Source organism: Platalea leucorodia (assembly GCF_965183815.1).
Source record: "Platalea leucorodia genome assembly, chromosome: 5".
NCBI lineage: Eukaryota > Metazoa > Chordata > Aves > Pelecaniformes > Threskiornithidae > Platalea > Platalea leucorodia.
In genome coordinates, this window is record NC_138827.1 from 90,334,808 (window position 1) to 90,349,174 (window position 14,367).

At 38.5% G+C, this 14,367-nt stretch overlaps 1 protein-coding gene across 6 annotated transcripts in view; it reads right to left on the reverse strand.

The window, feature by feature from the left end:
• Positions 1 to 14,367, reverse strand: part of MYLK (myosin light chain kinase) — a 220,239-nt gene that overhangs the window by 52,004 nt on the left and 153,868 nt on the right. For all 6 annotated transcript variants that reach the window (XM_082311647.1, XM_082311644.1, XM_082311646.1 and 3 more), the window contains 2 exons: positions 12,206 to 12,322; positions 9,118 to 9,204 (listed from right to left, as the gene is read on the reverse strand). In XM_082311647.1, coding sequence (XP_082167773.1) covers positions 9,118 to 9,204; positions 12,206 to 12,322 — 204 coding nt within the window. The remainder of the gene's footprint in view (positions 1 to 9,117; positions 9,205 to 12,205; positions 12,323 to 14,367) is intronic.

Genomic DNA, 14,367 nt, shown 5'->3' on the forward strand with positions numbered 1-14,367 from the left:
ATCACCTCTTGGCCTATGTTGTATATTTGTTGCAGTATCTTAGTTAACAAGCAAGGTGGTGGTGGCATCATCCCATTCTCCAAATGTTCATGTTTCACTCTGACTCTTAATATCTCAAGATTTTTTTCCTCCTGGCTGACAATGTCATTCTCTGCCTTTGCGCAATACACGCACAGAATGGGTATCTATATAGTCAGATACCTCTCTCACTTTTCTCTGCCTGCTGTCAGCCACTCTCAGTTCGTCACAGAAGGGACCCCAATAACATAATTTGTTCACTCACAACTACAGTCAGTGACATTCAATTCATCGCTGTTGAAGAACAATGTTTCTATACAGGCTAGGGTGTATAATGAACCACCAGGTATTACATTTATCCTGTCAGTGGAAAAAATGCATGGTGTCCCTCCTAGCCCTGGAATAACTAAGGGCTATGCTTAAGGCGGTTTAAAAGGCTCTCACCTCAATGAGGATTTCCATAGCAGCAAAGCAAAGAACATGAACCCATCACCTCATTCAGCTAGGGTGCTGCTTTTTATATGTAAATACAAAATTTTTGTTTAATTTTTATTTTTTACCCACCAGGACATGACATTCACTTGACTGAGGATATACAGATTGTCACTGGACTTCATCAAACCATGCAGATTGCCAAGGGTTGCTGGAAGGGCTGGCTGAATATCCTGTTTTGCAGACACAAATAGCCCTGAGCCGAAATGAACGGAAGGGGCAGTGTGGAAGGGGCTAAGAACAAGGATGTGTCTCTGGGTCTGTGAAGCTGACTTCTTTGGCTAATGGCGTACACTCCACTGTTCTTAGATCTTCCTTAGGAATACCAGCTCATCTCCTGCATCTTTTTGAAATGCAGCTGTTGTTTCAAAAGCTACTGGAGACAGTTAGTGAAAAAAATCTAATAAGATTACCCAAAGTTGACAAGGTCAAATGATTGTTTTCATTAACATATTTGAGCCTCTTGGAAATGTTAGTTCAAGTCTGCCTCTGCCGCTTTTTTTAAAAAAGACAGTTTGTCTCTCTTTTGATACTTACATTGAAACAGGCTGAAGCTGAAAACCAGCCTGGAAGAAAAAGGACATAATATTCCCTCCTTAAATGAATCTGCCTTCTAGAAACAACTTAATGTAAACATTACAAGGCTGGTATTTATGTAACTTTATAGGCAGGTTTACCTCTTAGACAGCTTGTGTCTGGGGTGGGGGGACATAAACTAAAAAAGGGAAAGATCCCATACAGGCTGATAGCTGTGGGACATTTGGTTGTGCCGTTCTTTGCCCTGATGTTGAATTTGTGAGAGCAGATATGTTCAGAAGCCTCTGTCTTTCTTTTTTGTTTCCCTTTTTTGGAATTTTACTAAAAATAGGCATAGCCCTCCCCTGAAATGGCTCTCTGCACAACTTGCTTTCATAAAGTATGAAGTAAAACTCTTACAGTCTGAAAAAAACATCAGTATTCAAGATAACATCTCCAACCAGTCGATAATTCCTACTGTCTTCCGTGAAGGACATGCCTAAAATTATGTGCATGTCTTCTATAGTGATGGATTTCAGCACCTGGTAAACAAGCAGAATAAGTACCTAACTCCCTTAACATAAAGAGCAAGATATTTTCCTGCTTCTGTCTGCTTATGGAACAGCCTCATTTGAGCTCAGGATAGGAGAAGGGCTAATGACATACTCTAATACTACAGTCACATAGGAAACCATTTTCCCCTCATGCAAAACTTTTCAAGATTTCATCTTCTGAGAGGAACTAAATTGTTTTTCTCAGAGTTTCCTTTAAGAGAAACTGAAAAAAGAAGTCATATCCGTAACATGTCAGATATCATGGTAACAAGAATATTTATACAGGAGATGCAGAACCCAGATTCAAGTCCCTGCTCCTTCTTCCCCATCTCACTTGAATGTTTCAGACATGTGGGATGTGACATTCTGAAGTCTCTCTCTCCCACATGTAAATGAATCACAGTCTAACCTGCTTCGGACCCTTCTGGGGATGGATATCAGGGTCTGAATCAAAGGTGACTGTTGTCCGTAAACCTTTACTACTCACTGCTATACTGAAAAGCATGGAGTGACTGAGACCTAGAAGTACAAAAAAAATAAAACACTTGGCCTTGTGGTCAAGGCAATGAATTATTCAGTTCTATCCTTGTTTCTGTCACAGACTTCCTTGATGGTACAAAAACTTATTACAGGTATTATTTAGCACAGATAAGGTGAAATAGGAGAAAGGTGATGGCTACATTTGTAGTAGAAAAAGACAACACATCATTACTTACCAATTTATTCATACATTCATGAACCTATGCTAATTGCTACAGAGAAAAATGACAGTGACAATGCACTAGCACCAGTAGCCTCAACACTTCATCAAGGTTTGAAAGCTTAAACAGTTCTGCTTCATTGCTTCTCAAAGAGCAAATTCCTCATACTGTTTCCAAATAACTGTTTATTATCTAAATACAATAAAATAGAAAGCAACTCTGGCTTAAATTTGATGACAAGCAGAAATTAGAAAACTAAATGCCATACAAGTCAGTTATTTGAGTTTGCGTGTTTCAGGGCAGTTTTTAATAGCTTTTATTTTTTTCATTAAAAACAACCGTCATTTTGTTGCAACATCCCATATTTAGTTTCTAAATCGTGCAGAGATTGTCCACTAATTGAAAAAATCCAGCCTCCTCCTTCTCAAAATAAAAATAAAAATGCAGGAAATACTCACTCTTGCATTCCAGTCAAGAGAGAGCTAGCATATACTAGCACACTCAGAGCTTCAATAATGCCACATAGTACACCAAAAGTAACTCGGTATTTTAAAAAAGCTCAGCTGGAGAAAGAAACAATCCCATAGCAGTTTAGTAGCACCGTGCTTGAGCAATTTCTGCAATTAAAGCAATTCTGAGCAGCGCAGAAGAGATGCAGTATCAAATAGAGCTCACAAACAACCCAGGTCATGTGAATTCCCCTAAAAGCTCTGGTGGGAGCAAGACAACAATGTTCATTTCTTAAATATAGATTTAATTTTCATATTTCTCATGTCCTGCGAGAATAGCTACAATTAGATGTTAAAATGCTGTGCCCAAGTGTGTAGAACAGCAATCTAAACGAGGTTACTAGCCTGCTACCCAGTCTATTAAGTAGGAAAATACTGTCAGGTCATTTGGACATTCAGGAGCTCCAAATTATTTCAGCGGGAAAAGCTAGGTGTTATGTGCTTTTGCACATTAATTAAACCAAAGGATTTACGTCCCTGTTTTATAGAAAAGAAACTTTGGTCAATGCTTCTATTACATGCCTCAGATCCACAATCTCTAGTCAATAACTTAACTGGGAATTAATGGTTCGTGGCACCTCTTCAGTTCAAGGCCATGTTGCAAAAACTGTACTCATTTTTCTCTGCATGAGACAGTCAATAAACATTTCTGTCTTCTTCTGTCAACACACAGCTATGTAGGATGAACTGTATGAAAAACACATGGAAAATACTGTTCTGTGCCAACATTAACTCAGAAAATGTCAGTGTGGTGTGAGCTGTAAAGTAACCTGGCAGAGATTCAAAACGCGTACTTGCAATTAGCTAAACGGTGCTGAACTGGGCATCAAGGAGAAGTGATTTATATAACAAATTAGTGTTTCTCCATTTCTCTCTTTATACGTACAGTAACTGAATTTTCTTTTCACCTGTGGAGGCAACCAACCTTCAGAGTCACCAAGTTAAACCTTCCATTGCCTTTTTACTTCAGCTAGTTTGGTTGGCTTTGTGCCACAGCTATTTAACCTTGGACCTCAGTCCTGAGGAATGAAGTCAGCACCTTTCATTATTCAGAGTTTCAGAGAAATCATATTAGGTCTTAAAAATAGCTCATGGCAATTTTATTTACATATACTAAAAGAGGAACTTTCAGCTTCTCTTAAGAAAAAAGGTTAAATTTTTTTCCCTGATAAAGTTTGGTCAGAGGCTTCCCTGGCAATGCAACTCATATTGTTCCAACACAGTAACTACTTGCACTCCCTGTGCAGAAAAATGTCTTGGTTCTTCTTGCAACAGCCAGGAGTAGAGCAGCATGGACCTTCTGGGAAATGAATGGGACTGAGAGAACAGGTTGGAATAGCCTCATTGACCCTCAAAAGCATCTCAGACTATCCCAGGGACCAAAGAGGACTGCAGCAGTACTGTCACCAGATCACAGCTGCTATACAGTGCTCTTATTTCTGCAATTAAAAGAATATCTCTGACCTGATTATTTACTTCCTTAATAACTGAATTCTTCCCTTAGAAAGTGGCAAGTTTTATAGTGAGGAAAAAACAATCTGACATAAAAGGACAGTTTTGAAACATTTTATGCTCATCAGTGCTGTGTTTCATATTATATTGATAGAATGGAAATAAAGAAAAAACTTGAAGTGTTTACTGATTTAGTTATATGTTATCTAAACTGGACACATCAAGTTTAATGTTTTAATGACATTTTCTTAAAATGGTGCTTGTAGACTTGGATTCTCTGACAAGATTGTTTATTGAACAGTAAATAACAGAACTGCATGCTAATCACTTGGCCACTGACTCGTAATTTTTCCATGGTAATTAAAATGCTTAGAATCCCACCCACTATGTATAAAATGATAAGGAGTCCTGTCTGACATATTTACATTTGTGACATGCTGCTTCAGAGATGCCACTGCTCAGCCTTGCATTCAAGTTCCAACAATGTTGAGAAATCAGATCTGGGAAGATAACAGTGCAGCCTTCCAGAGGATTTGATCTGGACAGTGTCAGTGGTAACATTTTGTTAACAACTGTCAGCAAGAGAATGCATCGTTACTTAACCAAAAATGTGTTTGACAGGAAATCAAACAGATTTTCTATGGTAGCAGATATAAAAGATTTATATTAGCAAGATACCAAATATTGCTAAGTAATGTATTTTGGGCCCCTTTACTTGAAGGTGTGTGGAGGAAGTTTTTTTCTTTGACATAACTTTATTTTTAATGGAGCAGAAGAACTTATATTTGTGCAATCAAACTCTGTGCTGGGTCATCCCTTCAATGCATGTGGTCTGGATATGAGAACAGTGGGTTTAACAAGTGTATTACTCAGATGAGGGAATCCAGGATATCCTGTTAGGTTTTCATACCACTGATTATGACAGGTGATAGTTGCCATTTCTTAATATTTACTGGAAGCAGTGCTGTGAATTAGCCCTACAAAAAACACTGGGCGTTTCTTTCCAAACACTTTAATCCAATGCTTAGATTTAGGAGGGTTATTTTCTAAAGCATTAAAGCCAATTCTTTTCTCAGTAGCAACGACTGGGATAAAGTTTCTTCCTACTATAGTAAAGTTATATTGCTCTGCTCAGCCCTGGTGAATTTTAAGAAATAGCATTTAACTGTGGTAGTATGCCTTTTCCCCCAGTACATCTTGAAAAAAAAACTTTGAAAAAAAATCTGCCTTTTGGAAAACTCATGTTTAATGTAAATTTTTGAGATGTCAATTTAAAAAAATCAATAGTAATTTGTATGTGGCGTGCAAACTACTCACAAGACTGAGGATCAAGAAAGTTGGGTTCTAGGTCTGCAAACGAATGTGTGAACTTGGGCTAATTACTCAAGCTATGATTTACTGCTGTTTTGGTCCTCAGTGTAACACACATTAAGGAGGAAGTGCGGAGTAGTAATGGATTTTTTTAAAAAAGAGAATATTTCTTTATAAACCATCAAATCCTTATTTACTCTTAAAATTTTCAAGCAGCACTTTGATTTTTTCCACAGTTTGTTGGGCCAAAAACATTTATTTAATAGCGACCGAAGATTTTGCAGGTGGCCTTGTTAATTTCAATAAGCAATTCCCTTTAAGCCTAATTTAAAGTAACTTCTAATTTCAATGCTTTCAAAGGTCCCTAGAGAAACATTCAAGTAGTGAGAATTTTTAGCTTAGTGCCTCTGCTGCAGGGTTATGTCAAACTAGAAGACCCTTATATTATCCACTGATTGTTCTGGCATGGAGTATACAGTATGATAAATAATGAAAGGGTCCAATTTTCCACTGCCTCTTCTAGTCTTTTTTATCTGTGCAGAAGAAACGTAACACTTTATTATTCTAACTCAGTAGCATTTCACATCCACCTAACAAAGAAACAAGTGACAAAGCCTAAGTCAGTACAGTCAGTGAAGAATGAACCAATTCCAACATTAAAAAAAGAAGTGTCCTTCCTCCATTCTTCTTCAGGATCGATTTCACTCAGATTCAAAGCTGGATCTGTTTGTTATTCTCAGAAACATTATTATTTATTCTATTTATCATTACAGAGTTGCATTCTGCAGAGTCATAATTATTACTAAATTCTGGTGACAGAATATTAATTGTAAGCAAAAAGAAATACATCATAATTTTCCTAATTTGCTAGCATGGGAACAATCTTTCTGCATGTAAACACTGCAAGCATCCATTCAGAGATATTGTTAAACGTTGAATGCTACAAAGCTGCCTTCATAGATGTTTTTCTGAGAATAACTGCTTATTCTAAACCAGAGTCTAGTATGCATTGCATTTCAAAAGAGGTAATGCCCCAAATTTTATTTACTATTGGATTTCTGTAGCTTACAAAACCCAAGCTTCCAGTAATAACGTTGTCAGAATGAGCAGTCAAATTACCCGGGTCAGCAACTGTTCTCACAGTGAGACAAATTCTACAGATTAACATACTGACAACATGCATTCTCTTTCACAAAAAAAAAAAAAAAAATATTGATCTTTCTTTGCTTTCGGGAACTAAAAGTTAATTACTTTCTGGAAGATTTCTACTAGGGCAAAAAAACAAGTGTCACTTATAATTTATCTGAAGAGAGAAAAGGTTGACATAGCTGCTAATCATGAAATTTGACTTGCACTTTCTTACAGAAAATGAAAAATATGGATTTTTTTCCCCTGAGAAGTATTTCTAAAAATGACAGAGAGTATATAGCTTCTGTACCCCATACAGTATATACCGTTGTGACTGAATTCACTATTCAAAATTCAGAATTTATTCAGTGGGATTATTAGGAATTTTTGTTCTCTATTTCTTCAATATCATTCCTTACACTCTACTTGCCATTAGGACTGTTGTTGAGTTGATATGGCAGCAAAGACTAGAAGAGATCAGAGTAAAAATTTATCTCCTTATTAGATTGGGACATCTTACTTCATAGTCATTCTTTATTAACCTTTTCGAGAGAAATACCGTAAAGATGCACAAATATCTGATTTGTTAAGCCCATTCTCTTTCAGGAAAGGAACTTTAAAATCTCTACATCTGAAAGGGATTTCAGTTTAAATTGAAACTGTGAAGTCTACTGGATCAGTTTTGTATATTTTGCCCGTGACAAACATACAAATATAACACTCATTTCAGGCAGACAAATACCCACAGTCCTCAGAGACTGAGGCTGAGATGTTAAAAACCACCTGTGGAATCTCTGCAGCCAAATACTTTTAAAATTAAATATGTATTTTCCTAAAGTTTTCCAAAAGCTCTTCCAAAGCCCAGCTCCCTAACATTCTCTCTGGTTACCTTGATGTTTTCAGTGCAACAGGAAAGATGTTTTAAAGGTATTTTGAAAAAAGAGCTTATGAGAAGTTCAAGAACTTTAAACACTGATATGATATGCCATGGAGCAACCTTAAGAAAACCATTCACCATTATTTCAACCTTCTTTTCCCAATGATTTCTGAATCCAGAGTTGCTAGCTTCTGTTTTGCTACGTGTATCCAATTTTTACCAAATTCAACAGCAAGACAAGCAGTGATTTCAGCAGGATGTGGATCAGCTCATGTATCCGCATATTTAGACTTAGTTCCCAGCTCACACTTTCTCCTGGGAAACCTGCAATTGATAACGCTGCTGGGAGGATCAGAGGAAATGTATGCGTTTGTGTGCATAGAAAACACTATTCAAAACACTATCCCGTGGAGCTTTAAACGGCTTTAAAACTTTCTTTTCTATTGATGTTCAAGAACAAAATGATTGTTCTTAATTGCTATTATTTACAGCCTTTGAAGCTCAGGTGCAGACGTGGAGCATGTTGGTGTGACCCTTCCCACACCCCCAAATGACTGGCTGGAGGGAAAGTTATAATGCTCAGCCAGCAACTCAGAAATAGCTGTAGCGCAGGGCATAGCTCTATGGAAGTCAGCAATTCCAGAAGCACAATTATTACCTGTGATCATCAATCTGATCATCAAAACTGCACTGAGTCCTGCTGAAAGCAGCTGAAAATGTTCCATGCTGGAAAATCAGATTATAGTTTTTTTTTCTTTTTTTTTTTTTTTCTTTTTTTTTTTCTTTTTTTTTTTTTTTTTGAGAGAGAGCTGGGTAAAATAATTCATGTTTCCATTAGAACCGTGTCTTTACATCTTTTTTAGGAACTGACGTGGTGGACCCTTAGATCTAAAGTCCAGTGTTTCATTTAAGAGATATTTGTATGGACACTGAATTTCAAAAGTAGTAGTGGTAGTAGTAGTGGTATTAGGAATTTCTAAATTGACATTATTGTGCTGCCTTTACCATTTAAAGTTTCCTCTTAATCAAATGCATGTATGCAGGGTAGCAAACATGGGAATTTATAGCTGATTTGTTATTTCAGAAAGCATTAAAAGCAAGTAAAGCATTTAGGCTTAAAACAAGGAATGTAAAATTCACCAAAGCACTCCCCACGGTCATGGAAAAAAGGACAATTTTCAAAAAGGACATTTCAGTCAAGATACCTTGCCTACCAATGGTAAGACAGTATATTGTCTACACAGGACACAACACGACTTGAAACAAACTACTTGAGAATTCCTGTGCTCTTTGGGAGGCAGCCAAAAATAAATCTGTGTTGTTTCTTGCCCCATTATGGAAAACTGGGAATAGAGTGGGCTAGGTCTGAATTCACAGTTTCAGCACGCACTTCCAATCCCCACAAGGCAAAAACTCATTTCACCTGACTTATGTGCAAGGGTTAAAGGAACAGTACAAGCTTCTGATACTATGCCTGCACACAGAGGGGAATGACCACAGAATCCCAAAGCACTCTTGTTTCCAGTGAAAAGGAAGTAATCAAAATCACCATCACTTACTCTCTGTTGGCAGCACAGGGGGAAGTGTGGTCTTAGGCTTCTTGGTCTTCTTCTCGGTAGGCTTTGAGGTCTTTGTGGATGAGGCATCTGCAATCAAAACGAATAATAAAATACAAATCCTATTTAAAAACCAATAATGAAAAAGCTGCCTATTAACATCGGTTTGTTTTGGATCTTTCTGCAAAGTTAGAGGAAATTGCTGTCCTTCTGTTTTTTCAGAAAGATCTTCTGCACAGACGTGCTAGAGAATGTCACGTTCTAAAAGGAAGAGCGAGAAGCCCTCTGTGAAAGCAGCTGCACTGAGAACCTGAGAAAGAACCAGACAAGAGGCACCATCTGAGCTGATAGGTCTATTTTAACTGAATAGAACAAAATACAATGTGCACAAAGCTGCTTTAGGCAGTGCATGGAAGAGAGAAACAAAGGTATATTTGAAGCATCACTTTGTCCAAAAGAATCTCTTGCCATGTCATTCTTCTATTCCATTGTCTATGTGATCTATATAGATAAACACATTTTGAAAAGTAGTATTTCCTCTGTATGTTTAAATCTTTCCAAGAAGATATTATTACACGTTGGTTCATTCCTAAAGAAAAATGGCAAAAGGGCCACCGCAGGACCCAAGTTGGATGGATTTCATTATTCTCAAGATTGCACAGCTCATATCCAGCAACTACTCAGCACTGCAGGCTCCACCGACAGCTGAGAGTCAATATAAGCTCTCTTCCATGTGCATCCCATATCATATAGACACATATAACTTGAAGGTGCAACCTTTTTTCAGCAAGGTTATCCCAGGTCGAGCACGTCATATAATGCAAATCTTAACAAGCTCTAAGTGTTAGACTGTTTGATCCTGACATTTCTCTTTGGAGGAAAGATCCCAAATCTGGATTATGATCTCAGCAACAGCTGTATCAATTTATAGCTTTCAAATATTCAGCTTTCAGAGGATTTGTGCATGAGATAGCTGTTTGAAATTTAGTTACCAGAGAAAAGATAACATAAATGTTATGGAACCACCTATTTCAGTCACCTACTTCTAGGTGCCAGAGCATGAAAGTTGGTCTCTCTAAGTTTCCTAAAAAGTTAACAGGGGAAGACAGAATCTCCTAGAAAACAATTCAGAGCAGAAGGCTGTGCTAGATCTGAGTTCAGACACTCATATTCTACAGATTTGTCCCTGAGCTAATTTGACAACTGAAGTAAAATACTCCTCCAATCTGATTTGAGTCCATGGGGCCAAAAGGAATATAATGATATTTATGGTTACTTGTTGAGTCTAAAAATCAGCATCTGGGATGCTGAGAGCAGACTGAGTAGAAGGGAGCAATTTTAATTGTTGTTTTAGATTACAATTCTAATTTAAAAATAACAGCCATCCCCTCTGCCGGTCACAGACACGGGATATCAAATGGCGTCTCTCCTAAATAGCTAGAGTTTGCCATAGTGCCATTCCTCAAAAAACTCTTCTCAGCCATACAAAGCAGCATGCTAGTAGGGAATGGAAAAGACAGATAAGGCAGCCAGTATTAAGGTAAAGAATGTGGTCATTCTGGTGTCCAATCTTAAATGAGCAGATAGCTCCTAACACCATGGGTGCCACTACCAGGGTGAGCCAGCCAGATGATGTAATGTCATTCATGTCATCATACAATGAGTATGTCATGAGCTGACATACCTCCCATGATGAAGACTTTGAAAGCCAAAGTCTACCTCCAGCCTCCTAGAACATGCATCACCCAGCCGGAAAGTGGAAGTGGGAAATACGCTAAGGGAGACTTCAGGAAGAAAAGCAACTACTTGAAGGAGATCAGAAGACAAAGGAAAAAACACATCAGTGACTGAGACATTTAAAAGATGCTAGGGCGGCTCTGGAGAACTACTGTGTGCTAGGCACTTAATGATCTGATCCTTTAACCCTCTGCATCTGTGGTAGTTAAGGTGTTACACAGTACTGGATTTTGCTTAAAGCCTCTTCTTCATAGTCATCTTTGAACTTCGGTGCTGGTAAAATGTATTACTTTAAATTACAGAAATATAAACAATAGCTTATCAAATATCTAAGCCAGCCTACATTGTGACTATAGTATCATGGAGGGTCCCATTACATTAATTGTAATTATATGTATAATTAATTCCTTTTCCGGCTACATGAAGACTGACCCTTACTGATGGAGTTACAGGATCATGTTCTTACCTTGTGTCATGCTATATTAGGAAAATAAATAATAGTTTTTCCTAGACCTCCTGCCCCAAATACCACATCTGCAACACAGTTGTGAAGGCTTAGTACCCAAGATCTATGTTATTGGGGTTGTTGTTTAGTTTTGTGTTTAGTTACAGTGGAAAGTATCAGAGTATTCAAGGATGAGCCCACTAGAAGGTGAGCTGATAGGAAGCACATTTGGTTACTTAAAGTCTCTTGAGTAACTTAAAGTCCATAGCAGTTTTAAAAGTCTGTGCTCTCAACCTCATGACAAAATATTTGCCCAAGGCCAAGACTACTTGGCAAGAGTACAGTGCCATCAGAATGACTGAGGCTGAAAACGGGTACCTCAGTCAGCAAATTGTCCCTGTTCTAAGACTATGGCATACAAGGGTGGTTGAGCTGCTAATTTGTTTATTTTTTACTCACTTCCAGTAGAAAAAACAGAATGACAAAATGTCATTGAATGCAGTGAACTGAAAAGTTCTAGACTGAGAAATGTGCCATACATAGTTCTGAGGCAGACTGGTACCCAGGCTCACACACCAAATTCTTACATGCTCTTAAGGAATGCATACAGCTCAGAAGCAAATCTTCATGGGTTCAACTTACTGCTCTAAAATCCTTGTAGAAATACAGTGGGCAGCAGGAGAACATAGATTATTCCACAAAGCAGCCAGAGCCTTTGGCTCTGTGCTGTCTCTCTGCTCATGCTCCTTTATGGTAGACGTTGAAGTACGTATTGACCAAAAAGTGCCGGAGGGAAGGGGGCAGAGTTCTTTTTTGTGTATGTGGTTCATAAAGGCTGGTATTGGGAAATAAAGGGGGGAAGGAGGAAGTTCTAAGGAAGGGTTTTCTCATATCCAGCAACGTACTTACCTTCTACCAGCACTTTGCAAGCACATTCAGCTTTTCCTGCTGCATTCTCAGCTATGCATTTGTATTCGCCCCCATCTTCAGGCATGGCCTTCTCAATGGTAAGTGAACACAGTGTCCCTAATACAAAGGAAGGAGAGACCAAATGGATGTTATGTTGCAGTTCACAAAAACCTTAGTGCTATTAAGAAACAGAATGCATCGAATGATCCAATCCTTTACAACAGGTGATCTTCACTGCTAGAAAAAGATGTTTTGTCCTTAAAAATTCAACATCAGAATTGGAACCCTATTAATGCTAAATAAAATAAAAACACATTGATAGATAAATTGAGTCTTATTGCTGTTCCCTAGTATATTCAAAGCTGTCCCTGCAGCCCTAAAGTGGTTAATGGATGAGGGTAAAGTAGACTCAGAGCAGAATTTCTGCTGCTGTTCTTTGTCTTACAGCAGGGCTAAGAAGTCCTCACTCTGATGATCTTTTTCTAAAAGTGCTAGTAGTGTAGGACTGTAAATAAGAGGGCTTCTGTCAAGTGTCCATCTGCAATATTTTGATTCAGCCTTATCTCTATCACTCCGATGAGCATCCACGTGCAAAAGTAGAACTTCAGCTTAGTGCTCAAGTTTAAAAATGACACTGAGAGCCATTTTCTTTTTGCTTTAATTACTCAGAGAACAAGTGTCTGATATTGTAAAACATCTGTTAGGAAGTCCAATATATCAGCGGCAATCAAATTTGTCACTGCAACAAATCCATTTCTTATCAAACAAAAAAGCAAAATTTGACTTCATTGAGTTTGCAGAAACAGGATGCGACATAAGCTCTGTAGTTACCAAGGGAAGCTTGGTATGACCCAAGGGAAATACATTTCCTCTTAAAAAATAAAACTCTGTGAACCAAAACATAAGCTGTTCCCAGTAGTTGGGGGATGAGGAAGGAGAACTGTGGTTTACCTAATCCCCTACACTCACTTGCATTGCTTGGAACAACGAAGTACTTTGCTCCCCGGGGAGAATCTGAATTAAAACACTCCAGACTGTCCCCGTCCAAATATCCCTCATTAAGTGAGGGTGAAGTGTGGGCTTACTTTCTCCTTCCTCACTGCAAAGCCTGGCCTGTCCCCTAAACACAGCCTGAGACATTGCGCACTTCTACCCATTGCCGGTAGCTTGTCCAGAATGCCTCCCCCCTCCACTTATTTCAGCCGCAGTAATACCTTCTCCCCCTCCTCCATTTACCTTTCTCACAGTCTCTCCTAATTAATGGCAAGATTGGATAGATGATCTTTTTTAGAAATTTCCCGTGTCCTGAGACGTAAGGAAATTTCCCAGCATCTCTCGCTATTTGCCACTTTTCTCTCTATGTTAACTGGAGGCTGCCTTCTGCCTTCCAGAGTGCCTGATCCCAGGCTCCCCATGAAATATATCCCTTGTGATGTGGGAGATGGCACAGGTGACACTGGTCCTTGAAAAGGACCTCGAAAGGTCCTTGAAAAGAATACCCCTCTATCAGAAGAACTTTGAGAGTTTACTGGCTCCCCTTGGAGACTAGACCTCAGTTCTGACATGGCAATTATGCTTTTGGCATTCAGATTTTCCCTCATTGTAAAGCTGGATGTTATTATTCAAGACAAATAGTATAAAAACCACTCAAATGGTTCCCAACAAATTTGGTTTGCCAGACACACACAAGGGTTAGAAGAAAATAAATTTTTCCCACCTTCTCATCCTCCACAAAATCAAGAAGCTCTAAATAATGACAATTTTCCCCCTGAGAAACAATGTGAAAACTGTCTCAGAAGAGATCTGACCCCTCAGTCACATGTGCTGTGCTCAGCCAACCACAGGGTGAAAAGAAAAGCCACGTGCCTTCCCTGAGGCAACTCATCTCCATGAGTCAGGCTGAGCCAAAAATGTCAGGAGCTGCAGTTCCATTCCAAATGGAGGAGGGACACTAGAAAAGTATTCTTGCAGGCATCTGGCAAATATAAATTCACATGTCTCTGCTGTTTAAAGAGACAACTGGAGAGCAAGCCAAAGACAACTTCCAGTCTAAGAATTTCTATAAAACTATATAACATGATTAGAAAAGATCACACATTAGAACCTAAAAATGCTATTGCAAAACAACATAAACTGTGGAACAAACACACGTACATATGAAG